Genomic DNA, 15,985 nt, shown 5'->3' on the forward strand with positions numbered 1-15,985 from the left:
GATCTTTGTTCCAGGCCGAGCACGGATCCCCACTCCAGACTGAGCCTGGGTCTCTGGGCAAATCTGAGACACTCGCTGGGATTCTGAGGGTGCAGAGAGGCCATCCCAGCCAGGGCTCTGCCCAGCAATGCAATGGGACCCAGAAATCCAGGATCATGTTTGAGTGCTGAACACTCCCTGTGCTTTCAGCCTGACCTGCTCGTCCCCATTTGCCGGTGAGAGTGACCGTGCGACCCTCCTGAATGTGCTGGAGGGGCGGCTGTCCTGGAGCAGCACTGTGGCCACACACCTCAGCCGGGATGCTCAGGACTTCATTAAGGCTGCCCTGCAGAGAGCCCCAGAGTGAGTGTGCACACCCTCCTCCCTGCCCCCACACCTGCTCAGGGGGCCAGCTGAGGCCTGGCCTGACCCCCAGCTTGGTATCCCCACAGAGCCCGGCCCAGCACAGCCCAATGCCTTGCCCACCCCTGGTTCCTGGTGAGTAGGCTGAATCCGGCAGGTCTGGCTAACAGGGGGGGAAACTGAGGCCAAGAGGAGTGGGTCCTGTCTGGCCTTAGGGTGCACCAGGGTCTCCTCTGATGTGGCTTTCTCACCTGGGCCCCCCCAGAGGTCCCTGCCCGCTGAGGAGGCCCACTTCATCAACACCAAGCAGCTCAAGTTTCTCCTGGCCCGCAGCCGCTGGCAGGTGAGCCAAGCTGCCAACAGGCGGCAGGACACCGGGGGCCATGCACAAAGGGCTTGGAGGCAGGCGAGGGAAGCTAGGCCCAGAGAGCCGGCGGTGCCCCCCCAGGCCTGGGAGAGCAGGGAAGCGGGGACTTGGTGTCCTTCTTTCGGGGTCTGTGCCCCCTGAGCTGCTGGGGTGGGGGCAGGGCTGCATATGCTTCCAGCCAGGGTGGGGACACACCACAGAGCCCTGGGGTATGAGGGATGAGGACAGGGCTTTTGAGGACCCCATCTCCTGGGGCGCCCCATCTGGGCACACAGGGAGCTGGAAGGCAGCAGGCACCAGCTAACACCCCACCCCTCTCCCCATGCCCCCAGCGCTCCCTGATGAGCTACAAGTCCATCCTGGTGATGCGCTCCATCCCAGAGCTGCTCCAAGGCCCTCCCGACAGCCCATCTCTGGGGGTGGCCCGGCACCTGCACAGTGATGCCAGCACCTCTTCCAGTAGCACCTCATCCTCTGACAATGAGCTGGCACCCTTCCCAAGGGCCAGGTCGCTGCCACCCTCTCCCGTGACTCACTCCCCACTTGTGCACCCACGGGGTTTCCTACGTCCGTCTGCCAGCCTGCCAGAAGAGGCCGAGGCCTGTTCTCCTGTGGAGGCGGCACCTCCGCTTGCATCGCCCCGGGGCACAGAGTCCCCAGCTGCCTCAGGCTGTGTGCCCCGGCAGAGCGTTATCTGCAGCCTGTTCTACCAGCAGGCAGGCGAGAGCCCAGGGCCCAGCAGCCGGGCCATGGGAAGCAGGCGGGTCCTGGCAAGGCGGAAGCATTTGCTCAAGGGTGGCTACTTTGCGGGCACCCCGCCTGGCCTGCGCGAGCCGCTGCTGGAGCAGCAGGCACTGGAGGAGGAGGCTGCCCGGGAGGAGCAGGGTGCCCTCACCGCCACGGCACCCTCCTTTGAGGCTGCCCTGCAGCTGCCTGCCAGCACCAGTGCCCCCAGAGGCCCCCGCCACAGTCATTCCCTGGACTTTGACTGTGCACATTTGGCCAGCCCCTCCACAGAGGCCTGCCATGAGGGGCAGTGTCCCACCCCTGTCCTCTGGGGCCGCCAGGCGGCCCCAGGAGGAGAGAGTGTGCCCAGAGAGGCCAAAGATGCCATGAAGGTGGGATCTCCAGAAGGGCAGGGTCTGTGTTCACCTACTGGTGGAGACCCTGGCCTTGCTAAGCAAGAGGGTCTGTCCCAGGACAGCTGTGGAGGGCCACTGGCTCCTTTCTGTCAGCGGGGCCCTTCCCCTGGGAAGGGTTGTGGCCCCCCCACAGCTGTTGCACCCCAAGCTCCTGGCTCCTTTCCCCCAGGGCAGTGCCTGGACGTTCTCTTGGCAACTGCAAGCCCCCTCCTCTCTGGGGAACTCCACACCCCCTTCTCCCCAGCTCAAGCAAGTCTTCAGTCAAGCTCTAAGAGGGGGCTGGAGGCCATCCCTCTCCCCGGGAGGCCGAGTGCCCCCAGCTCTCCAGGGTCAGCCTCCCCATCTGGCATGGAGCCTGTCCTGTCCCTGGACACAGAAGCCCAGGAGGCAGAGGACATGTGTGAGTCTGAGCCCAGCCCCACTGGGCCTCAGGAGCAGGTGACCTTACACAAGTTCTCCCTTGGACACTGTGGAGGCTACGCGGGGGTGGCTGGCTATGGTGCCTTTGCCTTTGGTGGGGATGCGGGAGGCATGCTGGGACAGGGGCCCCTGTGGGCCAGGATGGCCTGGACTACCCCTCAGTCCTTGGAGGAACAGGACGAAACAGGGGCTCAAAGCTTACACCCCCAAGCCAGTGTGGTGTCCCTGCCAGAGGGCAGCGGGATTCCCACAAGGGCCTCCCCGGAGCTGACCTTGTGCAAAGACTTCGGGGGGGGATCCGAGGTGTCTCTGGTACAAATCCAGGACCTGTCGGGGGACATGGAGGCAGCTGACACCGTGTCTCTGGATATATCAGAGGTGGAGCCAGCCTACCTCAACCTGTCAGACCTATACGACATCAAGTACCTTCCTTTTGAGTTCATGATCTTCAGGAAGATCCCCAAACCAGAGCTGCCACCCTCACCAGCATCTGAGGCCAGGGAGGAGCTGGTTGAGCTCCCTGAGGCCGCGTGGCCCTGGCAGGGCCTACCCACCAGCCTGGAGATCAGAGAGGACCTGGAGGACACAGAGATCCTCCTTAGGGAGGCAGGCAGCAGCAGGAAGCGCAAGTGGTCACCTCCGGCCAGGGACCTCCTGCGCTCCCCCCAGAGGCAGGCACTGCTGGAGGCACCTGTGGAGCTGGGGCTACGCCAGAGGATGAGGGCCTCCATGGCCCACATCTCCCACCTCCTGAGGGGCAGGCCTCAAGGTGACTCCCCACCCCACCACAGAGGCTGCTGGGCTCAGCCAGGTGTGCCCCCTGCACCTTGGGGCATCTCACACCCATGTCCAGGAATCACAGCTCAGGCGCCCACCTGATATAGGAAGCCCTCTCTTGTCCTGTCCCTGTGCTGCCCACAGCTCAGGCACATAGGGGCTTCTGCTCCCAAGGTCACCTTCTTGGCTTAATTGCCTCCAATGTGCATCTGAGATCTAATGTTGGGACCTGGAGCGGCCACAGGGATTAAACCCCATGGAGAGGATCGAAACAGGGCCAGTCTGCCTGACCCCTGACTCACTGACCCCACCTGAGCCCAGACCTCCGCCAGGCCTCCTCCCAGGCATCTGTTCCCCTTACCTGCCTGAAGTGACCCTACCCAGGATGGGCCAATGCCAATGGGTTAGGAAGGGGGTGGCCTCCACAGAAGATTTAGCTTATTCCCCTCCCCCCCAAAAATCCCCTGGGTCCAGGCTTTTCTGCCACATTGGAATCTGGCAGTGTGTAGTAAGTGGCCCCATAGTCTTCTTCCCATGTTCCTGATGATGGTGCCAGGTGCCTCGCTGCCAAAAGGAGCCAATCCCTTGATATGATCTCCCTTTGCCCTGCAGGTCCAGAGAAGGAGGGGCCCCCCAGGAAAAAGGCAGGCCTAGCTTCCTTCCGGCTGTCGGCCCTGAAGAACAGAGACCAAGGTAACATGGTGCTTAGGACTGGGCCTCCCCTGCTTCCCAGGGGACCTGGCTGTGGGAAAGGGGAGTCCCTCCACAGTGCCCAGACTAACAGGGGAGCAAGCTAAAACCCACAATGGCTTGATCCCTGGCTATTGGGACTGAGCAGTCCTAGAGGCCTTCCTGAAGGAGGAGCTAGTGTTGAAGATGAGCTGAGTAAGGGTGGGCTTCTCTCCAGTATTCCACCTTTGGCCAGGGATCACCTCTGATGCTTGCTCCACCTCTTTTCTAGCGCCATCCTTCCTAAGGGAGCTTGAGGACGAGACAGTGGTCCTGGGCCAGTCTGTGACTCTTGCCTGCCAGGTGTTGGCCCAGCCCTCTGCGCAGGCCACCTGGAATAAAGGTAAGGAGCTATCCTGGTGCTGGTGGGGGGCAGGGAGTAGGACAGTGGGGGGTGCTCCTTGAAGTCATGGCTCTCAACATACAGAGGGAAACTGAGGCCCAGAGAGGGTGTGGGCCTCGGTGTTTTGAGCTGCCCCCAGGCCTGCTCTGTCCTGATGCAGACGGGGCCCTCCTGGAGAGCAGCAGCCGCCTCCTCATCTCCTCCACGCGCAAGAATTTCCACCTTCTGACCATCCTGGTGGTGACCACAGAGGACCTAGGCATGTACACGTGCAGTGTGCGCAATGCGCTGGGCACAGCGGCCACCACGGCTGTCCTCCGGAAGGCAGGTGGGTGGGCCTCGCCAGGCCATCTCGGTGAGGACACGGAGAGGGGCCACCCAGGTTGTTCCCTCCTCCCTGAGGTTTCCAATGGGGCAGCAGGCCTAGCTCTTAGACTCGCAGCCTGATCTCTAGGGGCACCAGCCCTCAGATGCTCTGCTCTGCCACTCAGCCAAGCTGAGACAGCTCTGACTGAAACCTGGGGTGGGCAGGGGGCTGTGAGTGAGGGCCACCCCATGGGACTCCTGAGCATGCACCAGATGAGGGAAGCCTGTCGTCAGGAAGGCAGACACCTCCTGAGCCCCCACCAGGAGAGGCACTGGGTTGATCTACCGGGCAGCACTGGAATGGGACCTGGAAGCTATAGGACCAGGGTGGGGTGGGCTCAGGGCCTGGCAGTAGGGTACAGGGGTGAGGACAGGGGCTCAGAGTTGCATGGGCTGCCCCTGAGAGCTGACCTCAGACCTCTGGCCATGGGACCTGCAGAGCGCCCCTCATCCTCCCCACGCCCAGACATCGGAGAGGTGTACACAGATGGGGTGCTACTGGTCTGGAAGCCTATAGAATCCTGTGGCCCTGTGACCTACACCGTGCAGTGCACCCTGGAAGGTAGGGCTGGGGGTTCCTGTAGCTAGTGGGGTGGTGGGAAGCCCCTGACCACTTGGCTCTGGACACCCATAGGAGAAGTGCCTGGCCTCCTTTGTACCCATGAGTGCCCATCAGGGAAGCTTCGGACCCTCTGTACTCATGGGCAGCCTCACTGGCCTCTGGGGTGGAGAGGCCTGAAGCCGCCTCTCACCTCCTCCATGTGGCCAGGTGGCAGCTGGAGCACACTGGCCTCGGACATTTTTGACTGCTGCTACCTGGCCAGAAAGCTTTCGAGGGGCGGTGTGTATACCTTCCGGACTGTGTGCGTCAGCAAGGCCGGCATGGGCCCCTACAGCAGCCCCTCAGAGCAGGTCCTCCTGGGAGGGCCCAGCCACCAAGGTGAGCCTCTGCAGGACCTGGCGGGCAATGGACGGTGGTTCCTTTGGAATTGCCCTGCCACCAAGACATATACTCACTGGAAAGGTTTGTTCTGGCCACTGTGCTGCCCTTCCCCTTCTCCCTCCCCCTCCCCAAATGGTCCAAGGAATGAAAGGCTAATTGTGGGTTTAAAGGGGGGCTCCTTGTCAGGGTGACGGGGAAGAGGTGATAAGAGATGAGGTTGGGGAGCTGGGACTACCGGGAGTACTCCAGTCACCGCTTCCCTTCCCACAGCCTCTGAGCAGGAGAACAGCCCTGCACCACCAGCCCATCCGCTCTCCAGCACGCAGACCTTCACCTTCCAGACACAGATCCGAAGGTGTGGGGCCTGTCCACCCCTCCCAGCCACCTGCTCACCAGGGTCTGGGTGCCTCCTTCCCTCCGGGCTTCCTCCCTGCTGCTATGAGGGTGTGGAGGAGCTGCTGGGGAAGGGGGGAGGGGTGCTGCAGTCCAGGACAGGAAGTGTTCTCAGAAGCCCGGCCTGTGCTTCCTCACCAGAGGCCGCTTCAGCGTGGTGCGGCAGTGCCGGGAGAAGGCCAGCGGACGCCCACTGGCTGCCAAGATCATCCCCTACCGCCCAGAGGATAGGACAGCTGTGCTTCATGAGTATGAGGCCCTCAAGGGCCTGCGCCACCCGCACCTGGCCCAGCTACAGGCTGCTTACCTCAGCCCCCGGCACTTGGTCCTCATCTTGGAGCTGTGCTCTGGGCCAGAGCTGCTCCCCTGCCTGGCCCAGCGGTGAGGGGCCACCTGGCCTGAGTTCAGGGCTTGTGGGGCTGGGGTGGGGTGCAGTGCCCTCAGGCCACATCCTGCCGGTTAACAAGGGCTGGGCACTGAGCAGGAGGGGGTTCAGCCAGAAACTGAACAGAGCTGAGCCTGCTCCCCATGTGCCCCCAGGGCCTCCTACTCGGAATCCGAGGTGAAGGACTACCTGTGGCAAATGCTGAGTGCCACGCAGTACCTGCATGCACAGGGCTTCCTGCATCTGGACCTCAGGTCGGAGAACATGATCGTCACTGAGTACAACCTGCTCAAGGTGGTCGACTTGGGCAACGCTCAGTGCCTCACCCAGGAGAGGGTCCTGCCCTCTGAGACGTTCAAAGATTACATGGAGACCATGGGTGCGTGGGAGTGAAGGGCGAGCCCCTCCTCCAGTCCTGCCCCCGCCTCCTCCACTGCAGACACTCAGCTCCTCACCGTGTGCTCCCCCTACCCCCAGCTCCAGAGCTCCTGGAGGGCCAGGGCGCCTCCCCGAAGACGGATGTCTGGGCCATTGGCGTGACGGCGTTCATCATGTGAGTCCTCCAGGCGCGTGGGGGTGGGTGTGGAGTCCATGAAGGTGACCTCAGATCCCGTGTGACATGAGTTCCCTACGCCCCACCACACAGGCTGAGTGCCGAGTACCCGGTGAGCAGCGAGGGTGTGCGGGACATGCAGAGAGGCCTGCGCAAAGGGCTCATCTTGCTGAGTCGCTGCTACGCAGGGCTATCCGGGGGCGCCGTGGCCTTCCTGCAGAGTACACTGTGCACGCACCCCTGGTAAAGTGGCCCTGTCACCCACCTCCCTACCACCTGTCCCGCCCACCGCTCTCTGCCCTGCACCAGCCAGAGCAGGCTGACCTGCCTCTCCCTGGCCACCCTCCATGCTTCAGGGGACGACCGAGCGCTTCCAGCTGCCTGCGGTGCCCATGGCTGACTGAGGAGGGCCCAGCCTGCTCCCAGCCCTCCGCGGTGACCTTCCCCACTGAGCGTCTGCGCGCCTTTGTGCGTGAACGTGAGAAAAGGCGGGCGCTGCTGTACAAGAAACACAACCTGGCCCAGGTGTGCTGAGCGCTTGGTCCTGAGCTGGGTGGGTGGGCTCGGAGTTGTACAGCTGGCCACACCCCTGCCTGACCTCCACAGGCTGTATACGTCAATAAAAATCAGTACCGCAGGAAGCACCCTTTGTTTCAGTTTTGTTTTGGGGAGAAGGGTGAGGGCCCTGCACCTTCCTGGGGCTTGGGGGGCCATCCGGTTAGCAGAACTGCTCTTCCTTGGTTCATGGATTGAAAGACCCTTCAGGGTGGCCTCACCATGCGTGAGCAGCCTACAAAGAGAAGCCCCTTCTGTCTCATGCAAATTGGCACACTCTGAGGCATCTCCACTGGGACTCCAAGGTACATAGATGAATGGTCCCCACGGTCACCTTCCTGGCCTGGTCCTCTCTCAAGACCTCCAGGATAGGCTACTGCAGCCCCTTCTTGGTCTGAGGCAGAAGGAGCCCAGTGAGTGACCAGCCAGGCCACCCAGAGGGAGTTGAGAGGGAGGCGTGGTAGAAGCTGCTGCAGGAGCCTGAGTTGGTTGCTCTCCCCGCACCTGGCTCCTGCCAGGTGTTCCTGCTGTCCGTAAGGGAAATCCTGTTTGGTTAGAAAATGTGGAGCTGAGGCTGCATGAGCACGTGCTGCCTTCTTTTGTGTACACCAGGTCCCGTGGTACTTGTGCTAGGGTCCCCTTTGCGGGCTGCCCACCACTCCCAGGGACGATGTCTGAGAGCTCTGCTGAGGTGTCCGCCTACAGGGTCCCTTCCTGGATCCTGGCCACTCCTGTGCAGGCAGACAGTAAGCACACCTGCAGACTCAGCCCTCACTGGGTCCTGGGCACCCGTGTCGGAGCCCACGCCTCCTCTCCAGCACATGCTCACTCAGCCCTAGCCACGTGTCCATAGCAAGCCTGGGTCTGTATGCTGGGACCCAGTGAGACCTAGCTCCTTGTTTTTGGAGGATGCATTTCTTTGGAGACCTCCTCTGTGCTGTGTGCTGGGATGACTTGCCCTTGCCTAAACCTGTAGAGATCAAATTCTGCAGGTTGAGCAGATCTCTGACTCTGACACCGAGAGACGCTGGCTAAGGCTGCACAAAGGCAATGCTTCCTCTGGACCCTCGAGGAGCTCAGCTTCCCTGGATCTATGCTGGGCTGGCCTTATTCCCTTGCAATCCCAGCTCTCCCTGTGCATTCTGCCTTGATGCTCTATGCAAGCGCTTCCTGTGAACGGCTGCTGAGGACTCACCCCCCTAACACCATGTCATCACCCGTTCCTCCCGTGGCCCTCGTCCCTTATGATTCTGGGTGGCACTCTTTCCAGACTTGGCCTTGCCTGATAAACCCACTCAAATCCAAACTCCCTCTGTTTGTGTGTTGTATTTTATTGCTAGTCTGTTTCTAACAATCAAATCAAATCTACTGCATTTTTAGGTGTTGCAGAGTTTTGTTTTTTTTTTTAATTGTTTTTATTTTGAGATCTTAGTTGAATCACAGGCATATGAAAGAAATAGTGCAGAGAGAGCCCAGGTACCACTTTCCCAGTCTCCTCAATGGTCGTCGGCGGCGGCAGCCGTTCGTCTCGAGAGACGATGGTGTAGCTTCTTAAGAGTCTATCTGCACCGCCAAGAATGGTTGTGCAGTCCAACTCGAGAGTGACACGGTATCTGTCTCCTCCCGTGTTGAATCGACATCTTGCGATGACGCTGGAGTGTCCTCTCCAGTGAAGCTGAAGCTACAGAGCCTGGGCAGGGTGATATGGAGGGTCTGCTGTTGCCCATGCAGCAGACCCCCCCTCTCTTCGCAGCTGAAGGGTCCAAGGGAAAGACGGAGTCAATACAGCTTGGCTTCAGGTGCGCCGCAGGAGTTGCCGGTGTTGACTACAACGTCAAACCGCCTTAGGGACTCCGGCTCCGGATTTTCTGTCGGGGTTTACTCCCTTAGCCTTTCCCCTGAAGAGGTATGCCGCAAGGCAGCAGAGGTTTTTTGGAGTCAGAGTTTTCCTTCTCTGACTCCTCAATGGTAATACTTGCACAATGCTAGTATTGATACAATATGACAGCCAGGATAGCAACATCGAGACAATAGAGCCACAGAACATGTTCATCATGACCCAAATCCCTCCCTCATCTTATTACCCCCTTATTTATTTATTTATTTTTTATTTTTTATTGTTTTTCTATTACTGTTGCCCCATTTTCCCCCATTGCTCCCCCCGGCCCAGCCCACCCCTTCTCCCACAGTCACTCCCCACCCCATCTCCATGTCCATGGGTTATTTATACTAGTTCCTTTACTAAACCCTTCCCCTACTTTCTCCACTACCCTGATAACTGTTATTCTGTTCCTTGTTCAATTTTGTTCATTTGTTTGTGTTGTTCATTGGTCTCCTGTATCAGGTGATATCATATGGTATTTTTCTTTCTTTGCCTGGCTTATTTCACTAAGCATAATTATCTCTAGTTCCATCCATGTTGTCGCAAATGGCAGAAGTTCCTTCTTTCTTTCTTCTGCATAGTATTCCATTGTGTAAATGTACCACAGTTTTTTAACCTACTCATCTACAGACGGGCACTTAGGCTGTTTCCAGCACTTGGCTATTGTAAACAACTCTGCTATGAACGTAGGGGTGCATAAGTTCTTTTGAATTGGGGTTTCAGGTTTCTTTGTGTATAATTCTAGAGGTGAAATCGCTCATTCAAAAGACAGCTCCATTTTTAGTTTTTTGAGGTAATTCCATACTGTTTTCCATAGTGGCCACACCAGTCTGCATTCCCACCAACAGTGCAGTAGGGTTCCTGTTTCTCCACATCCTCACCAGCATTTGTTGTTTGTTGATTTGTTGATGATGGCCATTCTGACAGGTGTAAAGTGGTATCTCATTGTGGTTTTTACTTGCATCTCTCTGATGGCTACTGATGTTTAGCATTCTTTCATATAGATATGGACCCTCTGTGTATCCTCCTTGGAGAAGTGTCTGTTCAGGCCCTTTGCCCATTTTTTAGTTGGGCAGTCTGTCTTCTTGGTGTTGAGATTTGTAAGTTCTTTATATGTTTGGAGATCAATCCCTTGTCTGAGGTATCATTGGCAAATGTGTTTTCCCATATGGTTGGTTTCCTTTTCATCTTGCTAATGTTTTCTTTTGCTGAGCAGAACTCTTTAGTCTGATGTAGTCCCATTTGTTTATTCTTTCCCTTATTTCCGTTGCCTTAGGAGATGTATTGGTGAAAATATTGCTATGTGGGATATCTAAAATTTTTCTGCCTATGTTTTCCTCTAGGACTTTTATGGTGTCACAGCTTACATTTAAGTCTTTGACGTATCTTGAGTTTATTCTGGTGTGTGGTATAAGTTGGTGGTCTAGTTTCATTTTTTGGCATATCCCTGTCCGGTTCTCCCAGCACCATTTGTTGAAGAGGCTCTTCTCACTCCATTTTATGTTCCTTCCCCGTTTGTCAAATATTAGTTGACCATATAGACCTGGGTTCATTTCTGGGCTCTCTATTCTGTTCCTTTCATCTATATGTCTGTTCTTATGCCAGTACTAGACTATTTTGATCACAGTGGCTTTGTAGTATAGTTCGATGTCAGGTATCGTGATTCCTCCTACTGCGTTGTTCTGTCTCAAGATTTCTGTGGCTATTAAGAGTCTCTTTTGGTTCCCTAAAATATTTTGAAGTATTTGTTCTAGGTCTGTGAAATATGTCATTGGTATTTTAATAGGGATTGCATTGAATCTATAAATTGCTTTAGGTAGTATGGGCATTTTAATGATGTTGATTCTTCCCATCCATGAACATAGTATATGCTTCCATTTATTTGTATCTTACTTAATTTCTTTCTTCCATGTTATGTAGTTTTCTGAATACAGGTCTTTTACCTCCTTGGTTAAGTTTATTCCAAAGTACTTTATTTTTCTTGTTGCTCTGGTAAATGGATTTGTTTTATAGTTTTTCTCTCTAATATTTTATTGTTGGTGTATGGAAATGCCTTCAGTTTCTGAATATTGACTTTGTACTCTGCTATTTTGCCAATTTCACTTATTATGTTGAGTAGTGTTTTAGTGGAGTCTATAGGGTTTTCTATGTACACTATCATGTCATCTGCAAATAACGACAGTTTTACTTCCTCTTTTCAATTTGGTTGCCTTTTATTTATTTTTCTCGTACAATTGCTGTGGCTAGAACTTCCAAGACTATGTTGAGAAGGAGTGGAGAGAGTGGACATCCTTGTCTTGTTCCTGATCTCAGGGGAAATGCTTTCAGTTTTTGCCCATTGAGTATGATGTTCACTTCAGGTTTCTCATATATGGCCTTTATTATGTTGAGGTATGCTCCCTCTATTCCTATTGTGCTGAGAGTTTTCATCATAAATGGGTGTTATACTTCATCAAATGCTTTTTTAGCATCTACTGATATGATCATGTTATTTTGTCTTTCATTTTGTTTATGTGGTGTATTACATTTATTGCTTTGCGAATATTAAACCATCCTTGCATCCCTGGTATGAATCCCACTTGATCGTGGTGTATGATCTTTCTAATGTGTTGCTGGATCCGGTTTGCCAATATTTTGTTGAGGATTTTAGCATCTATGTTCATCAGTGATATTGGCCCGTAGTTTTCTTTCTTTGTTGTGTCTTGACCTGGTTTTGGAATTAGAGTAATACTGGCTTCATAGAAATAGTTTGGAAGTTTTCCCTCTTTTTGGATTTTTTGGTGTAGTTTGAGAAGGGTAGGATTTAGTTCTCCCCAAAATGTTTTGCAAAATTCACCTGTGAAGCCATCCAGTCCAGGGCTTTTGAGTGCCAGGAGTTTTTTGGTTACTGTTTCAGTTCCACTCTTTGTTATCAGTCTGTTTAGGCTTTCTGCTTCTTGATACAGTTTTGGAACATTATATGTTTCCAGATATTTGTTCATTTCATCTAGGTTGTCAAGTTTCTTGCCATACAGTTGTTTGTCATAATTTATTACAATCCTTTGTATTTCTGTGATATCAGTCTTGATTTCTCCTCTTTCATTTCTGATTTTGTTTATTTGGGTCCCCTCTCTTTTTTTCTTGGTGAGCCTGGCTAAAGGCTTGTCAATTTTATTTTTTCAAAGAACCAGCTTCTACTTTTTTGAACTTTTGAATTGTTTGTTTGGTCTCTATGTCATTTAATTCTGCTCTGATCTTTATAATTTCCTTCCTTCTACTCACCATGGGCTTTTTTTGTTGTTGTTGTCCTAGTTTTTGTAGCTGTAGGGTTAGACTTTTTATTTGAGATTCTTCTATCCTTTTCAGGTAGGCCTGTTTTGATAAGAAATTTCCTCTCAGGACTGCTTTTGCTGTATTCCATAGGTTTTGGGTTGTTGTGTGTTCATTATCATTAGTTTCCAAAACTTTTTTATTTCATCCTGATGTCATTGTTAACCCATTCATTATGTAATAGCATGTTATTCATTCTCCATGAGTTTGAATGTTTTTGAGTTTTTTCCTTGAGGTTGAGCTCTAGTTTTAAAGCATTGTGACCTGAGAAGATATTTGATATAATTTCAATTTTCTTGAATTTTTTGAGGCTTGTTTTGTGTCATACCATGTGGTATACCTTTGAAAATGTCCCGTATGCATTTGGAAAGAATGTACATTTTGCTTCTTTGGGGTGAGAAGTTCTATATATATCAATTAAGTCCATTAGATCTAGTGTGTTTTTTAATGCCACAATATCCTTGGTATTTCTTTGCTTTGAAGATCTGTCTATTGTTGATAACGGGGTGTTAATGTCTCCTACTATGAGTGTGTTGCTGTTGATATCCTTCTTGTAGTCTTCTGGTAGTTTTCTTATATATTTCGGTGCTCCTATGTTGGGTGCATATATGTCTACCAAGGTTATATCATCTTGATTGATTGTTCCCTTAAGTCTTATGAAATGCCTTTCTTTGTCTCTTTTTATGTCCTTTGCTGTGAAATCTCTTTTGTCTGATATAAGTATTGGTACCCCAGCTTTCTTTTCATGTCCATTTGCTTGGGATACATTTTTTCCATCCCTTCACTTTCTGTCTGTGTAAATCTTTTGTTTTGAGGTGGGTCTCTTGTAGACAATATATATGTGGGTCATGTTTTCGTATCCATTTTGCTACCCTATGTCTTTTGATTGGAGCATTTAATCCACTTACATTTAAGGTTGTTATTGACAGACATTTATTTATGTCCCTTTGTCTTAAAGCATTACCTTTAGCATCTCTTGCAATGTTGGTTTGGTGGAGATATATTCTTTCACTTCCTTTGTCTAGGAAACTCCTTATCTCACCTTCTTTTTTGAACAAGAGCCTTCATTGGTAGAGTAGTCTTGGTTCTAGGCCTTTGTTTTTCATTGCTTGAAATATTTTTTGCCATTCCCTTCTGGCTCGTAGTGTTTCTTTTGAGAATTCAGTTGATAGTCTATCGGGGCTCCCTTGTATGTTATTTGCTGTTTTTCTCTTGCTGCTTTTAGGATTCTCTCTTTGTCTTTGAATATTGCCATTTTGATTATGATGTGCCTTGGAGTGGGCCTTTTGGGGTTCATCTTCATTGGGACCCTCTGTGCTTTCTGGACTTGCATGACTTTTTCTCTCATTAGTTAGGAAAATTTTCTTTCATTACTTTTTCAAACAGGTTTTCTATTCCATGCTCCTCTTCTTCTCCTTCTAGTAGCCCTATGACACAAATATTTTTTTGTCTCATGTTGTCCTGCAGTTCTCTTAAACCCTCTTCATTCTTTTTAAGTCTTATTTCATTTTTTTGTGTTGTCTGTATTGAATTTTTTTCTACATTGTTCTCTAACTCACTGATCTGACCCTCTGCTCATTTAGTCTGCTTTTGATTAATTCTACTGTGTTCTTCAGTTCAGAAATTGTGTTTTTCATTTTTTCCTTGTTCTTATCGATAGTTTCTATGTCCTTTTTATGCTAGTGTAGTTCTCCGTAAGTTCATTGTAGCTTCCCTGGAGTTCTTTGTAGTTTCCCTGGAGTTCTTTGTAATTTCCCTGGAGTTTGTTGTAGTTTTCTCTGAGTTTGTCAAGTTCATTGAGCTTTCTTATAACCATTCTTTTGAATTCCATGTCTGATAGTTTGCTTACCTGTTTCATCTAGCACTTTTCTGGGGAATCCTCTTCTCATTTCATTGGGAGGTTGTTTCTGTGTCTCCCCATGTTGGATGCTCCTTGTTTGTTTTTGTTTCTTAGATTTGTCTGCTTTGATTTCCCACCTTTGTGGTATGAGAATCTGTATAGGAGACTTGGGGGATTCAGTGGTGCAGTCTCTTTGATCTCCTGAGCTTGATGCTCTTTGGATGTTCTTTATGCCATTTGGTTGTATTTCAGTTACTCTTTGGTGGAAACTTCCCTATGGCTAGTTGTTTGAGAGTCATTCTGCCCACCTTGTCTTGAGTTCTTTTGTGGAGATGCTGTTAAAACATAAATACACAACCCAGGCAGGAAACCAACACCCCCCCCCAAAATATTCCCCACCTACAATCACACTATCAGCAGCAAATGAGCCAGTATTTATATGGATGTAAAGAGGTTAAGACTATTATACTAAAGGAAAAACATATGAGAGCTGTTTTAACTGAAAGAAAGATGATCTTTGAGAGGAAAAATAGTAGAATAATAATAGTAGTAAGCAGGGTCAAGGCTATGTGAGACAGTAAGTCATATTTACATTGTATGTTGAAAAAGGGAGGGAAGAATGCAGAATGAAGTGAGAAAGTGGAAGTGTATAGTATTAGGTTTATATAGCAGTTATATGCTATATATTTAGTGTGAGAGGGAGGATAAACAAAACAGACAAACAAAAAATTAAAGAAGAATAGGAGGGAGAGAAGGTAGGAAACAGACTAAAGAAAGCTTTTCCCTGGTGCAAACTTTAGGCACTGTCTTCTTTTTCTGGATCAGCCCCTGGTCAAAATTCCATGGGTTTCAAATCTTCTTTTCTGGCTGGCTGGCTGTGAGGAGATATAGCTGGATTCTGAGGCTGCTAGTCTTTCACTTGTGGGCCTGCCGCAGCTCTCTGCTGTAAGCCACACTTAGATGAGTACCCCTTACCCAGCCCCCTGCCCTGTTCCTGAGGCACCCTCCAGTCCTCCTCAGGTTTGTCTAGCAACGCTGTTCTGCTGGTGAGCCGGTGCACATGTCCATAGTCCCTGCTCAGCCTTGGGTCCTGTCTCCGCTCCTCCTCCAAAAAAGTCTCTGTGTACCCTCCAAGCTGCAGCACTGACCTGTGTCCCTGCCTGGCAGAACCTTGTTGTGTGCCTGCATGTGTAGGTTGTCTGCCTGGGGTCCCTATAGAGTCTGGGGTTCCACCACACTTTCCCCATATGGGCCTCTCTCCACAGCTCAGTTCTGCTTTTTTATTTGGTGGAGCCTTGATATGAGCGCCCAGGGCTCAGGGTTGCCAGCCCAGGGAGTCCCCACCTAGACTCAGTTCATAGTTTCTCACAGTCTGGGCTGTTCACTGTCTTCCCACACCTCCAGCTGTTTCAACCAAACCTTCTCGCTGACTCCCTCTGGGACTTTGCCAGTCGGGGCACCTATGGCAGGGAGATGTTTCCAAGCAGATCCTGGCTAATAGCCAGTCAGCAGCTGCCCCTTTCACGTGCAGTGCGGCAGAGTCACCAGGCTGGGAAGCCCAGCGACTCCACTTGGAGAGCTTGGGCAGAGCTTTCTGCCCTCTTTCACTCTGTTCCCACACTCCCGTCCCTGTTCGCCC

General features: G+C 51.9%; 1 protein-coding gene across 1 annotated transcript in view; it reads left to right on the plus strand.

The window, feature by feature from the left end:
- The window catches only part of OBSCN (obscurin, cytoskeletal calmodulin and titin-interacting RhoGEF), a 194,839-nt gene extending 187,435 nt beyond the window's left edge, over window positions 1-7,404 (plus strand). The window contains exons 79-93 of the mRNA XM_090290222.1: window positions 190-342; window positions 432-477; window positions 608-685; window positions 1,042-3,040; window positions 3,661-3,741; window positions 4,010-4,120; window positions 4,281-4,448; window positions 4,926-5,048; window positions 5,256-5,426; window positions 5,700-5,784; window positions 5,964-6,203; window positions 6,363-6,586; window positions 6,685-6,760; window positions 6,854-7,003; window positions 7,117-7,404. Coding sequence (XP_090146348.1) covers window positions 190-342; window positions 432-477; window positions 608-685; window positions 1,042-3,040; window positions 3,661-3,741; window positions 4,010-4,120; window positions 4,281-4,448; window positions 4,926-5,048; window positions 5,256-5,426; window positions 5,700-5,784; window positions 5,964-6,203; window positions 6,363-6,586; window positions 6,685-6,760; window positions 6,854-7,003; window positions 7,117-7,294 — 3,883 coding nt within the window. The 3' untranslated portion in view covers window positions 7,295-7,404. The remainder of the gene's footprint in view (window positions 1-189; window positions 343-431; window positions 478-607; window positions 686-1,041; window positions 3,041-3,660; window positions 3,742-4,009; window positions 4,121-4,280; window positions 4,449-4,925; window positions 5,049-5,255; window positions 5,427-5,699; window positions 5,785-5,963; window positions 6,204-6,362; window positions 6,587-6,684; window positions 6,761-6,853; window positions 7,004-7,116) is intronic.
- The last annotated feature ends 8,581 nt before the right edge of the window (window positions 7,405-15,985 follow it).

The sequence above is a fragment of the Furipterus horrens genome, unplaced genomic scaffold (assembly GCF_987537825.1).
Source record: "Furipterus horrens unplaced genomic scaffold, mFurHor1.1.pri manual_scaffold_10, whole genome shotgun sequence".
Lineage (NCBI taxonomy): Eukaryota > Metazoa > Chordata > Mammalia > Chiroptera > Furipteridae > Furipterus > Furipterus horrens.